The sequence below is a fragment of the Heptranchias perlo genome, chromosome 2, assembly GCF_035084215.1.
Source record: "Heptranchias perlo isolate sHepPer1 chromosome 2, sHepPer1.hap1, whole genome shotgun sequence".
NCBI lineage: Eukaryota > Metazoa > Chordata > Chondrichthyes > Hexanchiformes > Hexanchidae > Heptranchias > Heptranchias perlo.
In genome coordinates, this window is record NC_090326.1 from 79,519,401 (window position 1) to 79,541,285 (window position 21,885).

The 21,885-nt window shown below is 44.7% G+C and overlaps 1 protein-coding gene across 1 annotated transcript in view; it reads left to right on the plus strand.

Moving 5' to 3' along the window:
- LOC137340821 (rap guanine nucleotide exchange factor 5-like) overlaps positions 1-21,885 on the plus strand; it is a 208,058-nt gene that overhangs the window by 60,190 nt on the left and 125,983 nt on the right. Inside the window, exons 6-9 of the mRNA XM_068003627.1 lie at positions 4,757-4,841; positions 8,131-8,179; positions 10,837-10,913; positions 19,601-19,750. Coding sequence (XP_067859728.1) covers positions 4,757-4,841; positions 8,131-8,179; positions 10,837-10,913; positions 19,601-19,750 — 361 coding nt within the window. The remainder of the gene's footprint in view (positions 1-4,756; positions 4,842-8,130; positions 8,180-10,836; positions 10,914-19,600; positions 19,751-21,885) is intronic.

Sequence of the window (21,885 nt, forward strand, 5' to 3'; positions counted from 1 at the left end):
GCCTGCACTATAGTTAATGTGTTAGTGTCACATCGCCAACAGCAAACATTCCATATAACTGGGACATAGAAACAGAGTATTCCCATTCCAGCCAAGCTCTCAATACAATACAATACCTGGAAAATTGTATTATTTTATGCTTGGAATGAAAATGTCATAAATACGTACATTTTTAGAATAGCTGAAATCATTGAGAGTTGTTTCTGATACCACATGGAACTTAAAAAATAGAATTCAAATAATTGATTTTCAGTCAGCGCTCATTTGAATATTTATCAGCTGACTGAAATACATGTTAGCGAATGAAAAAGATCATCATCATATTAAAAACTGTATCAACCAATGGTGATGGAAAGCAAAGCAGAGCCATTACCTCGGTCTCATTTAGATTTGCCACTAGATCTCATGGTTAACAGAATCCAATTTATTTGTGATTAGTTGCAAGCTTATCACAAATGGACACCTACCTTATGGACTGGAATCTGCTACCTTGTCATTTGAATTAAAAACTGTGTGGTCAACAATGCCTTATATGAAAACATTATTGCTTTAAGCATATGGGCCTCATTTTTAAAATCAAATTGCCGGTGTGTTGGGGGCGGGGGGCTGCCAAAATCGGGAAAATCCCGAGCGGGTTTGGAAGCAATTAAAGCCGGCAGGACGATAGTTAAACCATTTATTGACATTGTTGATCTTGTTTAAGTCATTCATTTTGTGGAGGTTGAGGCAGGGGTGCGATTTTAATTCAACCTCAGCGTGTTTCCCGTGCTGTGGGAAACACTCCATGTTCAAGGAGACGTGTTTCAGGCAGCAGCCAGTTGGACATTTAAATGCCTGTTTGACTGATGGGGATAAAAGGTAAATTATTGCAGCAGGGCACTCAGGTATCTCAGACAAACGTTTGGCTGGGAGATCTTTGTTTTTAGACTGAAAATTCTTGGTTACACTCAGAATTCTTCTGTTTACATATATTTACCAGCTTTTTGGACCCCCTCAAACTGACACCATCAGGATGGGGGGGGCGCCATGTCTGTATTCACCAATACTTCTGAGGACGAGGAACATCACCATCCTCGCCAGGCACGGCGTGCACTTCCACCAGTTGGAGCTCCACAACACAGTGCTGCGCCACAGGCACCTGCACAAGAGCATAGAGGGCAACAACAGAGGGAGCGCCGTCGCAGGAGGCAATACCCTCGCTACAGGGTCTACAGACCGCAGCTCAGCTTCCTGGACCTCTCTGAGGAGCAGTGCATACGGAGGCTCAGAGTGAGTCGCCAGATGGTCGCAGACATCTGCAGCCTCCTTCATGCCGAACTGCTCCCAGCTGGGCTGAGCGGCATCGCATTACCCGTTGCAGTTAAAGTCACCACTGCCCTCAACTTCTTCGCCTCTGGATCATTCCAGGGTGCCACCGGGGACATCGCCAGGGTCTCTCAGTCATCTGCACACAAGTGCATAAGGCGGGTCACCGACGGCTTGTTTCGCAGGGCCTCGCTGTACGTCAACTTCCCCATGGACGACCTCAGCCAGACGGAGAGGACAGTGGGATTCCACTCTGTGGCTGGCTTCCCACGGGTGCAGGGTGCAATTGATTGCACACATATAGCAATCAGAGCACCTCCATGCGAGCCAGGATTGTTCATCATCTCAGAAAGGGTATCACTCCATCAACACTCAGCTCATTTGTGACCACCACAAAAGATTCCTTCACGTTTGCGCCAGATTCCCTGGCAGCTGCCATGACTCCTTCACTCTGACAGAATCCAACATCCCGCCCCTCTTCCAAGCACTGAACACCCTTAAGGACTGGATCCTCGGGGACAAGGGATACCCCTGCACACGTGGCTCATGACACCTCTGAGGAACTCCATCACCGAGCAACAGGGTCGATATAACCACAGCCACATCGCCACCAGATCTACAATTGAGCATGCTATAGCGCTGCTCAAGATGCACAACAGGGCACAACAGAGAGGGGTGCCGGTTGAGGAGGCCCCATCCACATCTGCCATCCATAATGAGGAGGAGGAAGAGGAGGAGGAGGACGAACCTACGGCCATAGCAGTGGCTCACCTGGCTGCTTGTGAGGCCAGCGAGTCACTGATATGTGAACGGTTCTCCTAACATCAGACAGTGTGAAGAGTCCAGTCCTCACACCACCTGGATAGAGCAGTGCCAACACCCCTCTCCATGTAAAAAAAAGTCCTGCAACTACACATACACCCACTGTAGAGTAACTCAATGGGTGGCATTAAGTGTCGCCGTTCATGGTGAAGCTCATGATAGGACCCTATCACAAAAGCCAGTCAAGAATGGGATAGAAGTGCAGTAGTGATGAGAATGATAACATTTAATGTGAATACAACAGAAACCAAATATAAATGAAAAACATGACAGTCTGTGCATACCCTTCATGATCACGAAACCTTCGCCATTCTCTTCCTACCGCTTCTACGTGGTGCATTCCCTGTGGCTGCAGCAGAGGTAGTGGCAGGTTGCTCATTTTCATGCCCTGACTGTTTAGATGCTTTGGGCCTACGCCTGTGAAGGGGCAGACTCGGCCACTTAGACAGGAAGCAGCATTGCGGGTACTGGTTGAGAGGGGGGCAACAGGTGAGACGTGGGAGCGCTTTGAGTGGCATCCCCACTTCCATGTCCCCTTTCGCCATCATCACTCTCCTGGGCCAGACCCACATCAATCCTACCACCCTGCTGGAAAACAGTTTGGAGGACATGTGTGATGCCTTGTAAGGCCACTCGTAAAGTATCTGTCAGCCTGTTTAAGGCGGCAGAATGTTGTTCACCTTGAGCCCGAACGGCCATTGTCAGGGCCTGAATGGACTCATTTGTGAGCCATGTTTGAAGCTCAATGGAGGCTAGCCTTCTCTCCATCGCAGACATTCCCGCACTTACCTGCGACACTATCTCAGACAGTTGCGCAAGTCCCTGTGACACCATCTCAGAGATTCCCTCCTGTACCTGTGCTACCATTCCACTAATGCAGGAGTTGGACTCCTCCATCCTCTGCACTATTGTAGAGAGTGCATGTGGCACCTCTTCCAGTACCTCGCAAATGTGCTGCTGTCCCTCGATCATTCTCCTTTTAAAGGATGGCCCCCAGGGTTCAGCATCTGCGTCCAGCTGAGCAGAGCCTGGAGAGAGTGCGCCCATCGACGCGGACCCGCCATTGCTGCCCCTGCCGCCAGTGTCTGCTTGTGCTCACTTGTGTGCCTATCCAAGTAATTGACTACTAGGACCCACTGAGGTGGTGGATGGCTCGCTAAGGTGTGACGGTGCATGCTCAGAGGCCTGAAGCTCCTCTGAGGAATTGCCCTCTGCCGTCACTGCGGTCGTTGAATGGCCTGTAAGAGAACAGAGGGCAATATTAAGCATCATCACAGATGTGACATGTTGCGATGAGCATACTGAGGTGTTCAACATGGCAATCATTAACATCAATTCATGTTGCGTGTGATGAATGTTAAAGTTGTGTCACCAGATGTTTGTGGGGTGCCAGTCTCGGCATCCCTGACAGACAGGCACTTGAGGATGCAGCTGATCTCCAGCGCCTCCTCCTCCGCCTCTGTGAGGACCACTAGTTTTTGTGGGCCCCTCCAGTCCTCACCCTACTGCGTGCATTTTGCGCTCTCTTCTAGAAGGGGAGAAAGTGCAGATGTATGAGTGAGTAATGAAGTGGCCAACCGATGAATGCGTTGGTTTGGGTGAGGCTGACCATGAAAGAGATGCATCAGAGGGTGAGTATGAGACAGAGCCATCACATTGGATGAGGATTGGGGTGGGTGGTAGTGGTGGGGTGACTAATGGGGAGGTGAGGAAGTGCTGAGCAAGTGCAGGTAAGTTGAGGATGAGCCTTAAGTGGGTATGAGGAGTGATGTGGATGGAGTAGTGTTGGCAGTGCAGAATGAGATTGGGGGTGGGGGTGATGTGGAAGACGGAATGCAGGAGAATCAGTAAGTGTACTCACTTTTGTTGACCTAGTTAGGTCATTGAAGCGCTTCCTGCACTGGACCCAGGTGCGGGACATGTTGCTGCTGCTGGTGACCTCCTCTGCCACCTCCAGCCAGGCCTTCTTGGTGGCAGAGGCAGGGCACTTCCTTTCGTCCACAGGGTAAAACATTTCCCTCCTCCTCTCCTCGGCCAGTAGCTGCTGCAGAGAGGCATCATTGAACCTTGGAGCATGAGTTTTGCCCCATGCTGCTCCATATTGTGTGTTCTTGGTGTTTGCTGCAGCAAAATCCTTTGGAGCAATGGCCCTTTAAATAGAGTCGCTCCAGCTGACAGCCTGTGATGCCGCCCACTGCCCAGTTTTCGGACGGCAAACCTGGAAGCCGTGTATAGGGCCACCAATTAACTTGCGATCACGGGGGAAATGGTAAGATTTTTGTAGTCCGGTTACCCGCGCTTCCATTGAACCCCCCCCCCTCCCCCGCTCCCCCGCTGCCATCCCGCCACCCTTTCAAAATCGAGCCCCATGGAGTCTGAGGAAATGTTTGGCTATCCGAGCTGCAAACATTCCTAAAACCTTTGGATCATAACCAGTTTAAAAAAAGAGTAAATGAACACAAAAATATTTCTGAGCCATTGGCCTTTAGGATGAGTAACAAAAAGTCACAGGCTGATATTCTTCTCTGTGCTCCAAGCAGACAGCAAACTATTTTATACTGTTCCAAACTAAATAAACACAGAACGAAATTAAGAATTAATGGATTTTCCACTCATTTTATCTTTTCAGTTCAGAGCAAAGATCAGCAGAGGAAGAAATAGTTCCATGTGATGAAGTCCTCCAAATTCAGGCTCTTGCTGTCTTATCAGCAACGGTAAAAAAATAAACTTGTCTTATTAATTCAGAAGCTAACTATGGAACACTCCTCTCTTCATTAAAAATAATCACACAAGTTGCTGGGGTTGCAGCGACTGTAGCTCAGGTTGGGGGGGCGGGGTGAAATTGGTCTTTGGCAGTAGCGCAAAATGGGCGACAGCGAATGGGCCGCCTGTTCTGACCCCCATCTGATTTGAAGTCAATGGAAAAGAAAATCGGGCAGCGTGTAAGACGGCTGACGATTCGGTCTCGCCGGTTTTGTGCTACCGACAATGACTAATTTCACCCCCTACATTTCTCTGAAAGGTTTGAATACTTTTGAGGAGCACCACGAGCAACAGTTACTCGAGAGGTTGTAATGTCTCAGGACAAAAAGTACACAGGGATGTTCTCGCTAAGTAACAGTGACTGTCGTGTCTGCCTTAGTTTTCATTACAGTATCTTTGATCAGTTGCAAAGCAGAAATTTAGATGGAACTTTAATTCGAATAATTTTAAAAAAATATTTGGTTAAGGAAACCTCAATCTCTCCCCATCAATTTTTAGAAAGACAGTTTAAAAAGGAAATCCAAATAGAATTGTATCAGCTTCCAAGTAACATACCCCTAAGCTGTTTCAATTATTCTTTCTTCTCTTGTTTCAAGTGTTCTTATTAGTTTTTGTAAGATAAATGATAATATTGCTCTGCCACAGCTGGTCACAGTCCTTCATTTTGTTTTTAAAATGTTCCCCCTCCTCTTCTGAAGGAGTTGGCTCTTGTTGGGTTATGGTTCCACCAGCATCTTTGGTATCTCACTCAAGTGGCCATTCCCTGTGTGTGAGTCCAGACAGTGAGGGGGTGATTTTAACCCCAAGAACGGGTGGGTTGGGGGCGGGTGGGAGTTGAAAATAGTTGTTTTTTTGGGTCGCAACCTCAAAATTTTCGGACTTTGCATTCCCAGTGGGAAGCCTGTACTTTTAGGCGCCGATATTAAACCCGGAAATAAAGCCGGGTTGCGGTCGCGACCCAAAATACAACTATTTTCAACTCTCAACCGCCCCCAACCCACCCGTTCTTGGGGTTTAAAATCACCCCCTGAGTGTCTGCAGGGTATTTGACCATGGAAAGCATCACAGCCAAACCCAATCAAGTTCTCACTTGACACACAGAGACCTTCCAGGAGGAGTCACTGGATAGTGCTTGGCTGGTTTATCTCCTCCCTAGCCCGGGACCGGGTCAGTTGTTGCTCCTCAATTGCCGCTGCTGAGATGAATTAATTCAGCATAGATTGGGACTTTCTGACCAGTATGGCGTACTGCTACACCTGGTCCTTACCTACTAGAGCAGCCAATCTCAATCTTTATCATACCAGGACATCTTTTGGCAAGATCGAAAAAAATTGTGACCATTTTCTCTGTAACCATTAGTGTCCATGACTAACTAAATACGAAAGTATCCTCCTCCTTCACAGACTCACATATCCCCTCTCTCTGTTTGCACAGAAGTTCTCTTCCTCTCATTGCACGGAGCCACATTGTCCCTCCCTTTACAGAGCCACTCTTTCACCCCCTTCACAAAGGCACTCTCTCCCTCTCTTTCTCTCTCTCTCTCCTCTTCTCAGAGACACCATCCCACCTTTTCATAGCAGGACTCTACCCCTTTCTTCCTGAGGCACTTAGAATTATAGAATCATACAGCACAGGAGGAGGCCATTTGGCCTATTGTGTCTGTGCTGGCTCTTTGAAAGAGCTGTCCAATTGGTCCCACCCCCCACCCCCCCCCCTGCTGTTTGCCCATAGCCCTGCAAATTTTTCCTTTTCAAGTATATATCCAATTCCCTTTTGAAAGTTACTGTTGAATCTGCTTCCACCATCTTTTCAGGTAGTGCATTCCAGATCATAACAACTCGCTGCGTAAAAAAAAAGTCTCCTTATTTTCCCCCTGGATTTTTTGCCAATTATCTTAAATCTGTGTCATAGGAACATAGGAACAGGAGTAGGCCATTCAGCCCCTCATGCCTGCTCCGCCATTTGATAAGATCATGGCTGATCTGTGATCTAACTCCATATACCTGCCTTTGGCCCATATCCCTTAATACCTTTGGTTGCCAAAAAGCTATCTATCTCAGATTTAAATTTAGCAATTGAGCTAGTATCAATTGCCGTTTGCGGAAGAGAGTTCCAAACTTCTACCACCCTTTGGTTACTGACCCTCCTGCCAGAGGAAATAGTTTCTCCTTATCTACTCTATCAAAATCCCTCATAATTTTGAACACCTCTATCAAATCTCCCCTTAACTTCTCTGCTCTAAGGAGAACAATCCCAGTTTCTCTGGTCTCTCCGCATAACTGAAGTCCCCCATCCCTTGTACCATTCTGATAAATCTCCTCTGCACTCTCTCCAAGGCCGTGACATCCCTCCTGACATCTTCCTCTTCACTGGCTGGTGCTCACAGTCATTTGGGGATATGGGGGGTTGTGAGGGGGAAGTTGCAGCCTATAGATTGAGAACTGCTGCACTAGGGAATAAGGAGATCCACTGTTCTTTGTTCTATTGATTTGGCCCTGAATTCCTTGGATATTATTTCACTGCTCCGCCATAACTTCATCGGAAATGCGGTGGTTTACGCACATAAATGGGGTTTCAACCACATGTCCGATGAAGTTATGGTGGTGCAGCAGCAGAAAATCCGAGAAAATTCAGGGCCATGTCTATGATGCTTGTAAAACAGTGTGAATTACCTCTTGAAATTCTCATTCAAAATGGAAGGCCTGATTAGAAATGAGAGAGCTTCTCTCCGATATAGTAAAAATAACACTTGCATTTATATAGTGCCTTGCCACATTGAAACACCTCAAAGTGCTTTGCATGATGAACTATTGTTGTAGTGTAGAAAAAAATTCAATTTATTGAGGGGAAAAAAGTATAAGTGCAATCACTAAATTAAAACTGCTTCTGGCAGAAAAGAGTTTGTAGTGTAGTGTCCTAATTGCACCATTTAAAGTCTTATTTTCACAGCAACAATTTAAAAGTTAACATTTCGTCCTTGGGTGCTTGGAGTGCAGCTGGCAGAACCCCTAATGGTTTGGAGCTGTATTCCCTAGTGCCAGCATTCTGCTGTAATAAAATTAGGCTTTTTCTTTTTGCTGCAAAATTTGGCTGAAAATATCTTTCTGTGTAAGTGAGAAATGTGGTTAATGTTTTTTATCCCATTCTTAAGAATTCAATTATTCTTCAGTTTCTTCTGCTGCAGCTTATTGATCTGAGCCAATGACCACTCTCATGTTATGTTCCTTGTTTGGACAATAGGTGAAGAAGGAGCTGGTTGCTGCTATTGCTTCAAAAGCAGAAACATCACGTGAGTAATTCCATCCTATTCCCACCCACTCGCTTTCCGTCAGGAGTGTTGACACAAAGCAGAAGGTTATCGTACATTCCTGACACTACTTCCTGTGAAGGACAAAGGGTTGACCTCATAGCTGTAACACCCAGTTGGGACTTCCTACCAAACTGGGCCTGTATAATAGCTGCAACATGCTTTAAACCAGCTGCTTCCTTAAATATAATTCTAAGTTTATTTTATACAAAAGGTCAAAATCAAATATATATAACTTTCAACTGCATATATAATAACCAGATGGAGAGCTAAAAAGGAAAAAAAACCTGTAAATGCTAAAAATTGAAATTAAAACAAAAAGTGCTGAAAACTCAGCACTCCTCTAATTCTAGCCTCTTGTGCATCTCCGATTTCCTTCACCCCACCATTCAGAGCCGTACCTTCAGTTGTCTAGGCCCTAAACTTTGGAATTCCCTCCCTAAACTGCTCCACCTCTCTCTCCTCCATTAAGATGCTCCTTAAAACCCACCTCTTCGACCAAGCTTTTGGTCACATGTCCTAATATCTCTTTATGTGGCTGAGTGTCAAATTTTGTCTGATTACACTCCTGTGAAGCGCCTTGGGACATTTTACTATGTTAAAGGCGCTGTATAAATGCACGTTGTTGTTGTTTTTGAAATGCACAGCAGGTCTGTCAGCATCTGGAAAGGGAAAAAAAATAGATTAACAATTCGGGAGTAGACCAGGATCTAAACTTGAAATATTAATCGTTACAGATGTTGACAGACCTATTTTAATAACCAAGTGTATTTTTGTGGGTGCAGTTACCAGAGATATACACAAAACAGACATGTTTATAATTTTCAAAAAAGGTTATTTTAATTCAGCATTATCAAACACTAAACACACAGGGCTGATTTCCTTCACACAGTGTGGTACAATTTCTCAAAACCATTGGCACCAAAAGTTCCTGAGCGTTGTAAAATCTGGTCCATAATTCTACATTGATTTTTGAAACTCTCTTTTATATACAACAGAGATTTATACAGCAGTGCCTTTTTCCACCAATCAGATTCATGAAACATACTTAAAATTAGGGACTATGTTAGATTTGTTCAGACTCTGCAGAGTCACTTCAGCCAGCTGGCACAGCACAGTCCCAGGCACCCTAAGCTTTCTAGCCTTTTCAGATTTCCATGTAGATCCTTTAAATTCCAGTTTGGTTAATGTGAGGCAGAGATTATATTAAGCTTGTACAAATATGGCAGTTTAGTTTTACAGTATTACTGCCATGTTCTCTCATTAACTGTTTAACCACTTAATGTTCTTTCATTGACTGCATTGTTTTTGACAACAAGAAATACTTTACAATAAGCGCTGTATTTTTTGCCACATGTTTAAAGAACCACTCAAACCACTCTTTTGGTTGTGCACTTTATTCTAAGTCCCTATTAATCCTGAGCACTATAATTGTGTCTGGAGGTTCCTGCTGCAGCCTGTAGCTGATGGGGAACATATTTCCAGCTGATAAAGCACCTAAGGAATTGTAGACCTAGAAATTCAACCACATAGCACTTGTTTTTCAGGCACTAAACGGCCTCCTAAGCTTCCAATGTAGCAGGCAGGAAGCGCATGCTCTTTATGAGCTGGAAGTGCGCCACCCATTTTTTGCCTACACCATTGGTTTAGGCAAAAAAAACAGGCGTCAAGGCTTTTGCTTATGCAAATGAGGGTCTGAACGCCTGTTTGAAGTCCCCTCTGCCTTGAGTTGTGGTGAACGTAGCTAGCGATGGGTCGGCTGGGTTCAGGAAAACCAGGTCGACATGCAGCCTAACAGGCGGTCCTTAAAAGGACTACTGCAGGCCACAACCAAAAAGGTATGTGTTTAAAATATACTTACCTGAATGTAGGGCCGGGAAAGCAGGAGCACTCCTCCCGATCTCACATTCAAACAATGCGACCCGCTGCCGCCAAACATCTCCCCCCACCCCAATCACTGCTGCTACCCTCCCACTCCCAGCCTCTACCCTCCCTGATCGCTGCCAACCACTACCCACCCTTCACGATCCTGGTCACCGCTACCTCCCCTGCCCCAGCCCCTGCTACCATTCCTCCCACTCGTCCTCCTCTCTGGTCGCCCCCTCTAACGACTTACTTGAGGGTCGCTGAGTCCTCTTCTCCGACGAGCTGCATGGGAACACCATCACCTCCAAGTTCTCCTCCAAGTCACACACCATCCTGTCTTGGACATATATTGTTGTCTTTTCATTGTTACTAGGTTAAAATCCTGGATCTCCCTACCGAGTAGCATTGTGGGAGTATCTTCACCACGTGGGCTGGAGCGGTTCAAGAGAAGGCCCATCACCACCTTCTCAAGGGCAACTAGGGGTGGGCATTAAATGTCAGCCTTGCCAATGATGCCCACATTCTGAACAATGCTAAAATATATATATATATAAAAATATTTAGTAAGGAATTTGGTGACAAGAACATTAATGTTGTCTGAAGGAGAACATGCAACACATTTTGAAAATCCTGCAGGTGGAATGCCTGATTGACATTATGGGGAGCTTTCAGAAACAAATTGTCAAAGAGATTCAAATATTTCCTGTGCTTTTCTTAATTATAAAATATCTTGCGATACTCAGGCATTGATAAATTTATGGATTTCTTTTCAGTTTGTGGTGAAGGGAACAGAAGTGACAACAAACAAGTTGATTTGAAAGGCTCTGCAAAAAATGTCAAGAAAAATAAGGTAAATTTACTGCATAGCAATGAGGTGTTTGATCTCTATCAAACAGAAAATAAATGCTACATGCTCCACCATGTGCTGCTAACTTGAACACTGACCACCATGTCTAAAATTTGTTATAATGAATCTTGTAGAAGGAGTTACATGTGCTTTTTGTTCTGTAGACTTTTAAAGGTGGGGTCCTATCTTCATGAAAAAGTCCTTGGCAATTCTTTTTATCTCTGGGGAGAAGAAAAGCCAAAAGCTATGTCTGTCATTTCCATTAAGGTCCTCGATGACTCGTGCAACTAACAGGCAGTTATACTTTCCTCCAGTTCCTGATGTCAGTGAATAAATTTTACATGTGTTACAAAGTCTACACTGGATATGCTTTCAGCTTCTGTGTCACCTGTCTCTCCTGTAAATGATGAGCGGCGCTAAATTGGGCCGTGTAGCGCCCGTTGTTTCGGCGCTACGCGACCTCTCCGACATCCAAGATGGTGTCTTGGATGCGCATGCATGTCTCCTGCATGACGTGTGCCAGACGCCATCTTGGTATAGGAGTTAGCGCAGGCACAGATAACGAATGCTGGAATCATATAAAGTGGGGAGAAAATGGCTTCAATCAGTGTGCAACGCTGATTTAAAGCGATAGACATCATTTTGGGACTTAACGCTCAACTCAATGCACAGTCTTAACCCCGACCATCTGAACGTGTCTTAGGGTGCCTAGAGGACCCCCCACCAGAGCTATTTAAAGGGACCATGCAGGATTTATCACTTAGTGGCCGGATTATTGCTTCTGGCTGCCGAGACATTTGTCACTGTTTTTGGAGGTCTCCTACGCTTGAATACTAGGACACGGGGACATAGGCTAACATTTAGAGCCAGGACGTGCAGGAGTGAAGTTAGGTAATGCTCCTACACGCAAAAGGGTGGGAGACATTTGGACTGCTCTTCTGCAAATGGCAGTTGATGCTAGCTCACATGTGAAAGTTAAATCTGAGATTGATAGATTTCTGTGAACCAAGGGTATTAAGGGATATGGGGCTAAGGCGAGTATATGGAGTTAGGTCACAGGTCCACCATGATCTCATTGAATGGCGGAACAGGCTCGACAGGCTAAATGCCACTGCCACTTGCTGCCTCTTGATATGCGCCACCATCTCCTGCAAGAAAGCGGGACTTGTGTCTGGGTGATATGCCTGTCATTGTTGAATAGCTGCCAGTATGTGTGGCCTGTGAGTTGTGGGTGGGCGGCTCGAAATAGTGATAATGTGTAAGGGTGAGAGGAAGCTTCTGGTTGAAAGAGTTGAGTACTGATGGAAAGAGTTTATTGGTATGTGGGGGATGGGGGTGTAGTGCGTGGAGCAGTTGATAGGAGACGCCGCTTGACAGTTGACCTCACTCACTTTGACCACTCATGTCCAAGCATTGAACTTCTTCCTGCACTGCATCCATGTTCATGATGCTGTGCGCCTGGCATTGACTTCGTCCCCTGCTGCCTCCCACTGTCTTTTGGACATATGCCTGGAGGGCCTCTTGCACCACTCGCCCCCCCCACCCCCCCCCATGTAGGATGTCCCTCCTTCTATCCACCTATTGCACCAAGGTCAAGGTCTCTAGTGCATCAGCAGAGAACCTTATGCATGCACTCTCGCAGACCTGGTACCAACTCAGATTGGCAGATTGGTGAGGTCTGGCGTGCAGATTGGAGGATGTGGGATTTAGTAGTGCGCAACCATTATTCAATGTTTTAGCATAACTCACAGTGTGTAAACATAGGGATGGGACCTGCATCTGTGTTTTACATGTGCGATGTCTGATCTCCGTTCGGACTCCGTGCAGACAGAAGACTGTTATTTTCAGCAAATAACAGGTACCAGCTATCTTTAAGAGATTTCAAAGAAACATCCTCCCTTTAAGAGATTGCGCTCCCTCTGGTGGTGGAAAGTGCAAATTGCATTGATTCCACATGCAAGGCCTGGAAAGGAAGGCTGATTGCAGGTAGGTGCTCCCGTTGGTCCAAACTTGCGTCCTGCCTGTGCAGGGGCCATTGGGCGCGGGGTAATAGCACATCACGCTACCTATACCCAAAAACGGACCCTATTGAATTTTTCCCCCAAGGAGTTTACTTTTACTGTCCAGTATCCAGTCATGTGATGGAGAAACCTCTTGTTACATGAACTGGATATTGTAATCTCACACATACCCCACATGTTTCATCTATCCTTTGAAAGGCAGACTGATGAACAATATAGGACATTATAAACCAGTAGGCTGATTTACTTTACAGATAATATATGATTGAACACAGTTACATTTACAATGAATTCTAACCTATTTCATAACACTTCCCATAACATAGAAAATAACAAAGCATGCCACATTGTCCCTGTTGGTGGGATAAATGTGCTCTTCTGACCAGTGATTTCTTTTTAACTGGTCATCACTAAGCTAATGGAGAGAGCCCTCATTGTGTCCGACTCCAGCCCATCTCTTGCAGACCGTGTGTTTTCATTCTTAGCGGAACAGGAAGTCAAAGCTTGAGCTAAGACCCTCCTCGAGCTCTTTTTAGTCCAGGGATTGGTAAGTTGAATAGCCAACCAAACTGGCAATCACTCTCCTAAGTGTGAACTTCCCTGGTGGTACCTTCCCCATTGAGCTCACATGAATGAAGCCATTCTGACATTAAAGGCTGGATTTTCCTCTGTTATACCGTTATTATAATTGGGTGGTTTAGCGACAGAAAATGAAGAGAAATGGGCTGGGAAGGCCAGCTAATGTATCCCTGCCCCTGCCAGCATTGCAGTAAATTTCCCTCCTCCTCAGGCACCTTGGCTTACCCTGCTGCATCTAAACAGTGATATGAGGTAGGGTTGGGAAAACTGGATGACTTCATTCTTTTTCACCTCAGGGACTACAGGAGAGGGCACGGGGTAGTGGCAGCAAGTTAGCAAAGTTGAGAGGGAGAAGGCCTTCTTCCTTGAGGGCCTGTGACTCACGGAGAGCTTCTCTAGTGAGAAAAAAATCCTGGGGTGCTTCTGCCCCCTTTAAGATGCCCTCTCCTCCTTTTGGTGCTGCAGTGAGGGTCATGCTACACAGCACTCCCGAGTCTTTATTCCTTTCAGTGGTGAAGATATCACCGGGAGCCCAGCCAGCATACTGAATGATCCCTGACAAAGTTTGGATGGGTGGCCTATCTTTTTTCGGGTGAGCTCGTTAGCATACCTTGTCACCTTTATTCCAGCAACTCCAGTTGTTTTTTTTCCGTCAAGTTAAAAAAGGTGCTGGACTTTGGGGAATTAATTCTTATAATTTTGAATTTGACTTTATAGCAAAATGATATTGCTCCTGAATTCCCTCGGACTTTCTGCCGCTGTGTCGCCGTAACTTCATCGGAAGTCCAACGGAAACCTCGGCCGAGGAAATTCAGATTATAACTTAAACCAAAAGTCCCTTCTAGGTTAAATAGTCAGAAATCCCGAGATACGTGGGGGTGAATTTCTGCAGGTGCCTCCTGATCGGCCGCCATAACTTCAGTGGAAGAGTTGCGGAAATGCTGGAAAAGCAGTGCAAACACCAAAGTTATGACACACGAGCGGGAGAACCACTGAGGAAATTCACCCCCTTGATGTTAACAAACAAACTTACAATCATAGCCCCACACCTACAATAGCAGACGAGGAGGATTCCTGCGGAGAAGGCTGTAGGGAGCTCCCACCATGTTTGCAATTGGACCTGTGAAGGCACTACTCCCCCTCTCAGGAGGCTGTGCATTGCCTACCAAGTTCTTCCTCCCTCTCTATTAAATTATAAACTGAAGACTGCAAAAGTGAAAAAGAGCAACTGCCCTAGGAGCAGATGACAAATAGTTCGCTGCCAAGATGCTTGAACTTGTAACATCATGGAGGTCAGAAGGACACATGCGTGATTTCATGACTCCATCTTCCAACGCCATCAAGCTTTCCCAGATTCCATCCATAATGGACAATTGGCTCCAAAACAATAAAAAGCACGGGAGGTAGAATTAGAGCTTTTTTTTTCTGGTTGGCTTTTGGGCTAACGAGTTGCCAACAGACACAGAGCTAAAGTGATCCAGGTCTAGCCATTTGGAGTGATTACCAGACTGGGCACAGATGCAGCAGGGAAGGCCATGGACTGCAACAGAACTTCATGGATATAGACAACTCTGGAGGTCTAGGTGGGACTGCTTTTTGCTCGGATCACCGTTCCAGTTTGGCTGTTTAGGTAGAGATTAGGCATAGTCGATAAGATGTCCCAATGATGGATAGTGATGGTGCACATGTTTCCATATCGAGATTATATAGTTTTCAGTAGTGCTCAAGCTAGTGTGAGACATGTGGACGAACTTGGTAGTGAGAAGACAATCTGTAGTGTGGCACTGTGTCATTAATAAAAATCCCAGTTATTTAGAGTATAACTCTGCCTCCGCTTCTTATTGTTGTTAGTTTAGACAAACAATTCTAATGGCTTATAAACATACACTCATCCTCTCTTCCCCATGCCCCATTTTACACAGTTAAAGTTAGCTAAAAATTGAATTCCATTGTTTGAAATCCAGCACCTACTGCAGTCGTTGCTCTGGGTTAAATACAAGTGATGATCAATTTTGAAATAATTTGAAAGGAATGTGTTTAATGCACTCCTAAATTCATAGGGGTAGAAATTCATCTCCTCCTGTTTCTGCAGTGTGCGCCTCAGCTGAGAGCCCGAGGCCAGCCTGAAATTGAGCTTTATTAACACTTTACATGTGAGCTGTCGCACCGTCACAGGCAGCTCGTGAATTTGAACAAGATTGTCAGGCCGTTTGCTTTGCTGGCAGTGACCCAAAGGTAAGTCCTGGGAGGGAGTTGGAGCAAAGACGAGGGGGTGGGGGGCAGTCACGATGACTGGAGTTAGGGAGCACTTCTGCTCCTTCTGGCTCCACAGTTATTTTAAAATTTTATTTAAAAAAGAACGTACCTTTCGTTGGTGGCTGCTGCTTAGGCTGCAGCAGCTGCTGATGAATCCTGACTCATCACTGTCCAATTTCTGTGCGAGGATTTAAAACAGACGGTAAGCCCCTCATTTATATATTTAAGGGACCTTGCATCTGTTTTAGGCGGCTGCTAGGGTTGACTGAAAAATGGCCTGACCAAATTTCAGTCCGAACATTTTACTGGAGTCCTTGGGGTGCAGGACATTGGTCCCCGAAATTGTGACTCATTACACTTGTTTTACGCCTTTAAAATGGGCACAATGAGGTCCAATTTCTAACCCATATTCTCAACTAGTCCCAAACACTTGCTTCAGTGCAAGCCAGAAATAATGAGACTTACATGATTCTTTTTCCTGGAATGTGTTCCTGTTATTTGTAAACAAGTCTTAAATGAAATACAGATGTCATAGAAACATCCCTTCCCACATCCCTATACGTACACTGACATCAGAATGACAGATGTGAGGAGGAATTGTCAGGACCGCCATCATTTTAACAATAAACAATAATCAAGCTGAAGCAGTTTCTCCAGTTCGAGTTGACTACTCAATTTTCTTAATCGCTTCCTTTCATATCCCAAATAATATATGAACTGTGATTTGGATGGAACGCTTCTTTAAGAGGAATGTTTAGGCTCTAATCTCCAACTGTGAATTTTATTGCCGTATTTATTTATGACACTCAAATGGGTTCTTAAGTGAAGAATTGATATTCATTATTCCATGCTTCCTGTATCATCATCACTCTATTAGCAGCACAGCTTGATGAATCAGGTTGTGTTTGGAGCTGAAATGGCCCCATGAATTTAACACGCTGGAGATTTTTCACATGATTGACTAGCTGCCAGTGTGTGACCTGTGAGTTGTGGGTATGCGGCTTGCAACAGTGGTAATGTGTGAGGGTGAGATGAAGCATCTGATTGGAAGAGTTTGTTGGTATGTGGGTGATGGGGGGTGTAGTGCGTGGAGCAGTGGATAAGGCTAGTGGTGCAATTGGTAGGATACGCCACTTGACACTCATGCACCTTGACCACTCTTGTCAAATCATTGCACTTATTCCTACACTGCAGCCATGTTCGTGGTGCTATGCTCCTGGCATTGACCTCGTCCCCTACTGCCTCGGGAGCATGGGCTCGATTTTAAAGATAAATTGTGGGTGCGTTGGGGGTGGGGGTGCTGAGAAAATTGCAGAAATGCAGAGCTGGTTCAGAAGCCAGATCCAACCCGCCGACTTCCGAGTTCCCCTCAGACGCACTTGTGTGTGCATGGGCTTCCCGAATCCGGAAGCCCCACTGGCAATTAAAGCCGGCGGGATGATAGTTAAAGAACCAAATGTACCTCATTGAGATACTTAAGGCACTTTACTTGCAACATATTAGGTAGAACAATTTTTAACTTACCTGGGCGACTTTCCCACGGCTTCTGATTCACGCCTGGTTTCACGCCTAGTCAAAGGGAGAATCAACATACTCCTCCTACTGAATGTTTTGTAGAGATACTTTGAAAAGCAGCATTAGCAGAGCTCTTGCCTGTCTGACCTTAGCCAAGACATGATGAGTAGTATGGGAAGACTACACCCCCCATCACCCACATACCAACAAACTCTTCCAATCAGATGCTTCATCTCACCCTCACACATTACCACTGTTGCAAGCTGCATACCCACAACTCACAGGTCACACACTGGCCGCTAGTCAATCATGACGGCCATATCACCCAAACATCTTGCAGGACACTCACTGACACATGTCCTGCTTTCTTGCAGGAGAAGGTGGCTCATAACAGGTGGCAGCAAGTGGCAGTGGCTCAATGGAACATGAACTTGCTGTCCCACTCCTGCCACTCGGCCTGTACCCTTGCTGTTGCCTGTCAGCTAGGCAGCCCACTCGCTGTAGAGTATTGAAACTTTATTATAGGAAGATAGGAATGGGAATAGGCCATTTAGCCCCTCGAGCCTGTTCTGCCATTCAATGAGATCATGGCTGATCTGTGACCTAACTCCATATACCCGCCTGAGCCCCATATCCCTTAATACCTTTGGTTAACAAAAATCTATCAATCTCAGATTTAAAATTAACAATTGAGCTATCATCAACTGCCATTTGCAGAAGAGATTTCCAAACTTCTACCACCCTCTGTGTGTAGAAGCGTTTCCTAACTTCACTCCTGAAAGTCCTGGCTCTAGTTTTTAGGCTATGTCCCCTAGAACTAGTATTCAAAAACAGGTACAAATGCATCAGCAGCCAGAAGCAATAATCCAGCAACTAACCTGTAACTCCTGCATGATCCCTTTAAATAGCACTGGTGGGGTGGTCTACCATGCCGTTTAAGACCTGTTCAGCCGTGCGAGGTTAAGGCAGTGCGTTGGCTGGAGTGTGGAGTTCCAAAATAGCAGCGGTCCCTTTAAATCAGCATTGCACACCGATTTACGTCATAATCTCCCTACTCTACATGCTGCCGGCGTTCATTAGGCAACCACCTTTACCAAGATGGCGTCCTGCGCACGTCATGTCGGAAGTGTGCCCGCGCATCTCAGAGACCATTTTTGAGGCTCAGGTGACCGCGTAGTACCTACAGAATGGGCTGCCCAATTTAGCCCCAGTTAATTTAATCACAAACCTAAATATTGATTCACATTTTGGGGCAAAAATGGCAGATTTCTGTGGGGTGGTTGGGAATTGGGGTAGAACTCAGAAACGCCAGAGATCCGCCCCTTCTGACGTGTATGATAAATACCAATGCAACTGTGGTGGGTGGAAGAACCATCTGCGCCCAAAGTGGCGAAGGTTTGCAAATGATGGGTGAATTAAAAGACAACATGATCCATTAGAAATCCTGGTCATTTCTGCCAGTACTGCACCTGATTTCTGAGATGTTCTTCCAGCATCCTTCCTTTTAGAGCAGAACCTGTTGCGCCAGGGGCTGGCTTCTGCAGCGTCTCTGCTTCGTAACGTAAGACTGCACTGTCTCCTGAGACTCCCTTGACACTCTCACATTCTGGGGTCGATTTTAACTCCCGGGCATATCACCTCGAACTCCGACTGTAGCAAAGTGAGGCCGATGTCTGCTCGGGGGAAAATCCATCCCAATGTTTCAGTGTCTCACTTTCTCGGTTCCCTCTCGTGGCTTTTGTGATTCAGTCCTGGAGCTGTGACACTGCTATTTTAGATACAAGACAGAACTAATGTCAAGAAAATACTTTCACAAAAACTGACTCACATGGAAACTGTTTTCTCCTCAAATAGCAGAGTAGGAAGCAAAAAAAGAGGATTACGTACAGTAAATATTTCACAGGCAATTTGCTTGGAAAAATGGCATATTTTATAGCAATTAATTATTTTGAGGAGCTTCAGTTCATTCCCTTCCCCCAAAGTTCTGCTTGGCCAACTTTTCCCAGGAATTTTTGAGTGATTGTACTGCCTTGTATACTTACAGGAAATGGGGTCTAAGAGCAGAAAACAAACCATCTGAGCACGTCATCAGGCTACACTGTGAGATTGTGTATTTGCCTTCTGGGAAAGATATAACACAAAGTTTCTGTTTAAAGAAAGAAGTATCTGAGCGACAGTATTACCGATATTCAGACATGACAAAATACTTTGAATAGATACAGTGCTGGGATATTTTATAGTAATCTGTAGTAAAGCTCAGGCTGTATGTCTTGGGATTGTGGGTTAAGATATCTGTTTGCTCTTCCCTTTCCTATCCAGGATGGTATAGTTTGCAGTTTAAGGGAGGGAGATGATTTTGATGGCATCGAATTAGTCCAGAAACATTCAACTGCATCTCATGTCATTCTGACTGAAGACAGTTACCACATTCAGCCACTGGTCCAAGACAATTTCAGCAGGATTTTGAAGGTGAGTCTTATTAAAATCTCATTTTTACAGTTGCACGAGACATGGACAGTATTTGTATTCAACTCATTAAATGGAACACAGTGCAGTTTTGTTGGGTTATATTGGGCTTAACTGTATTCATTGTTTCACTGGGAAATTCTTTATGTGTCAATACAGTCTACATTAAAAAGAAAATATCCCTTTCTGTTTTGACTCTCAGGCAGAAACAGAAAAATGCCAAATATTAAATGCAGTTAATAGACTTTTCGTTTCCAAAACACTTTCCCCTTTGTGAAAGAGCTGTACACTGTGCCTTATTAAACATGCAGTTTACCGTGCCTGCACTGATTCCTCAAGTGTGCTGACTTCCTGATCTCTGCTGTAACATTGGGGGGAGACAGCAAGTGAAAGACAATTCCTTCCCCACCGCACTACGACAGGCAGAATAATCTTCAGGAGAGCCACCCAGTCTGCCTTTATGCATCTCTTAGTAGCCAGTTATAGAGCAGTATTGTAGTCTCTCAGGAGTAAGTCCTCAATTAAAGAATGGTGCTTGAAGGGTAAAAACAAGGGAAAATAAGTTCTAAAAATAGCAGGGGGTGACTGCATTCAGTTGAAATCCTCAGTATTATTTCTGTGCACTATAATGTAACTGATACAAGCCCTTACCTATGCCACTGTTGAATAGCTTACTGAATTTTTAGTATCAATGAATAATTGTTTGAGTACTGTGATATGTTTGCAGATGGTGGTCTGTATTTACTACCCAATTATTAAGATCATGTAAGAAAAATGCATGTGTCAGCCTTGGCTCAGTGGTAGCACTCTTGCCTCTCTCTGAGTCAGAACGTTGTAGGTTCAAATGGCTGATACTTCAGTGCAGTACTGAGGGAGTGCTGCACTGTCAGAGGTACTGATTTTTGGATGCAACGTTAAAGCAAGGCCGTGTCTGCCCTCATAGATGGACATAAAAGATCATCCTAATGGCACTATTTGAAGATGAGTTTTTCCAGCATCTTGGCCAACATTTATCCCTGAACCATTTCCATCAAAACAGATTATTTGGTCATTTATCTCATTCCTGTTTGTGGAACCTTGCTGTTGGTTGCTGTGTTTGAATACATTACACCAGTGATTAACTTCAAAATTCTTCATTGGCTGTGAAGCACTTTGGGACATCCTGACATCATGAAAGGCAGTAGATAAATACAAGTTTTTTCTTCAAAATTCAGCATATGGTATAAGAGGAAATGTTGCAGTCTGTATATAAATTATTTGACAATCAGAAAAGAAAGAGATTGAAAGACTGAGTTAAAAGAGATAGAATGAAAACGTTAAAAAAAATTTAAGATCTTTTTTAATTAAAACATTTTTTATAAATGTCCATAAACAACTAAAATCAAGAGTAATGAGACTCCACATTTTTTAAAGTTAATTTTTAGTGCCAGAGAGGTTGTTTGGCAGTCACTAAAACTTACCATGCTGTTAAAAGTTAGTTTAGACCTAAATAACTCAGCATCCCTATTTTGTGGTGAGATTAGTTAGTTTCCAGTTGGGCAGCGCAGCAAGTTCGCGTTGGTCCATTGATTGGAGCTGGCAATACCTCTTTAATGCAAAGCTGTCAGATCACTGGTGAATCAGGAAGAGCAAGTTCTGGATTTCCATGTTTGACTTTGCATGTGCGGTTGCCGGAACTTGCTCTTTGATTTGCCTATTAATAACGGTGACCGTTGTTAGGCTCATCATTATTTTACAAGCAATTTCCGGCCCATTACCATTAATGTCTCTCATGGTACATATGGCATTGGACTCCGCATGTGCTACATTATCTCTTATCAGGCTGAAAATTCAACAAAATAACGTCTAGGCTTTAAATCTTGTTCAGATTACTACTAAGTTGTAGGTATAAAACAGTTATCCATAAAAACATCAGTAAAACAGTCCTAATTTCATGATGAAAGTAGCATTTTCTGACACCAGAGAAAGTTCAGTGTGCACTGAAAAGCAATAATGATGTTAACATCATGCATCTAATTCTCACAGGGGTTCGTGTATTTCTTGTTCACATTGGACTTTAATTACAAGGATATTTTGTTTTTAACTATGGTGTGTGCTTTGATAAAGTTACCTGGGTTATGTTACAATACTGTGCTTGA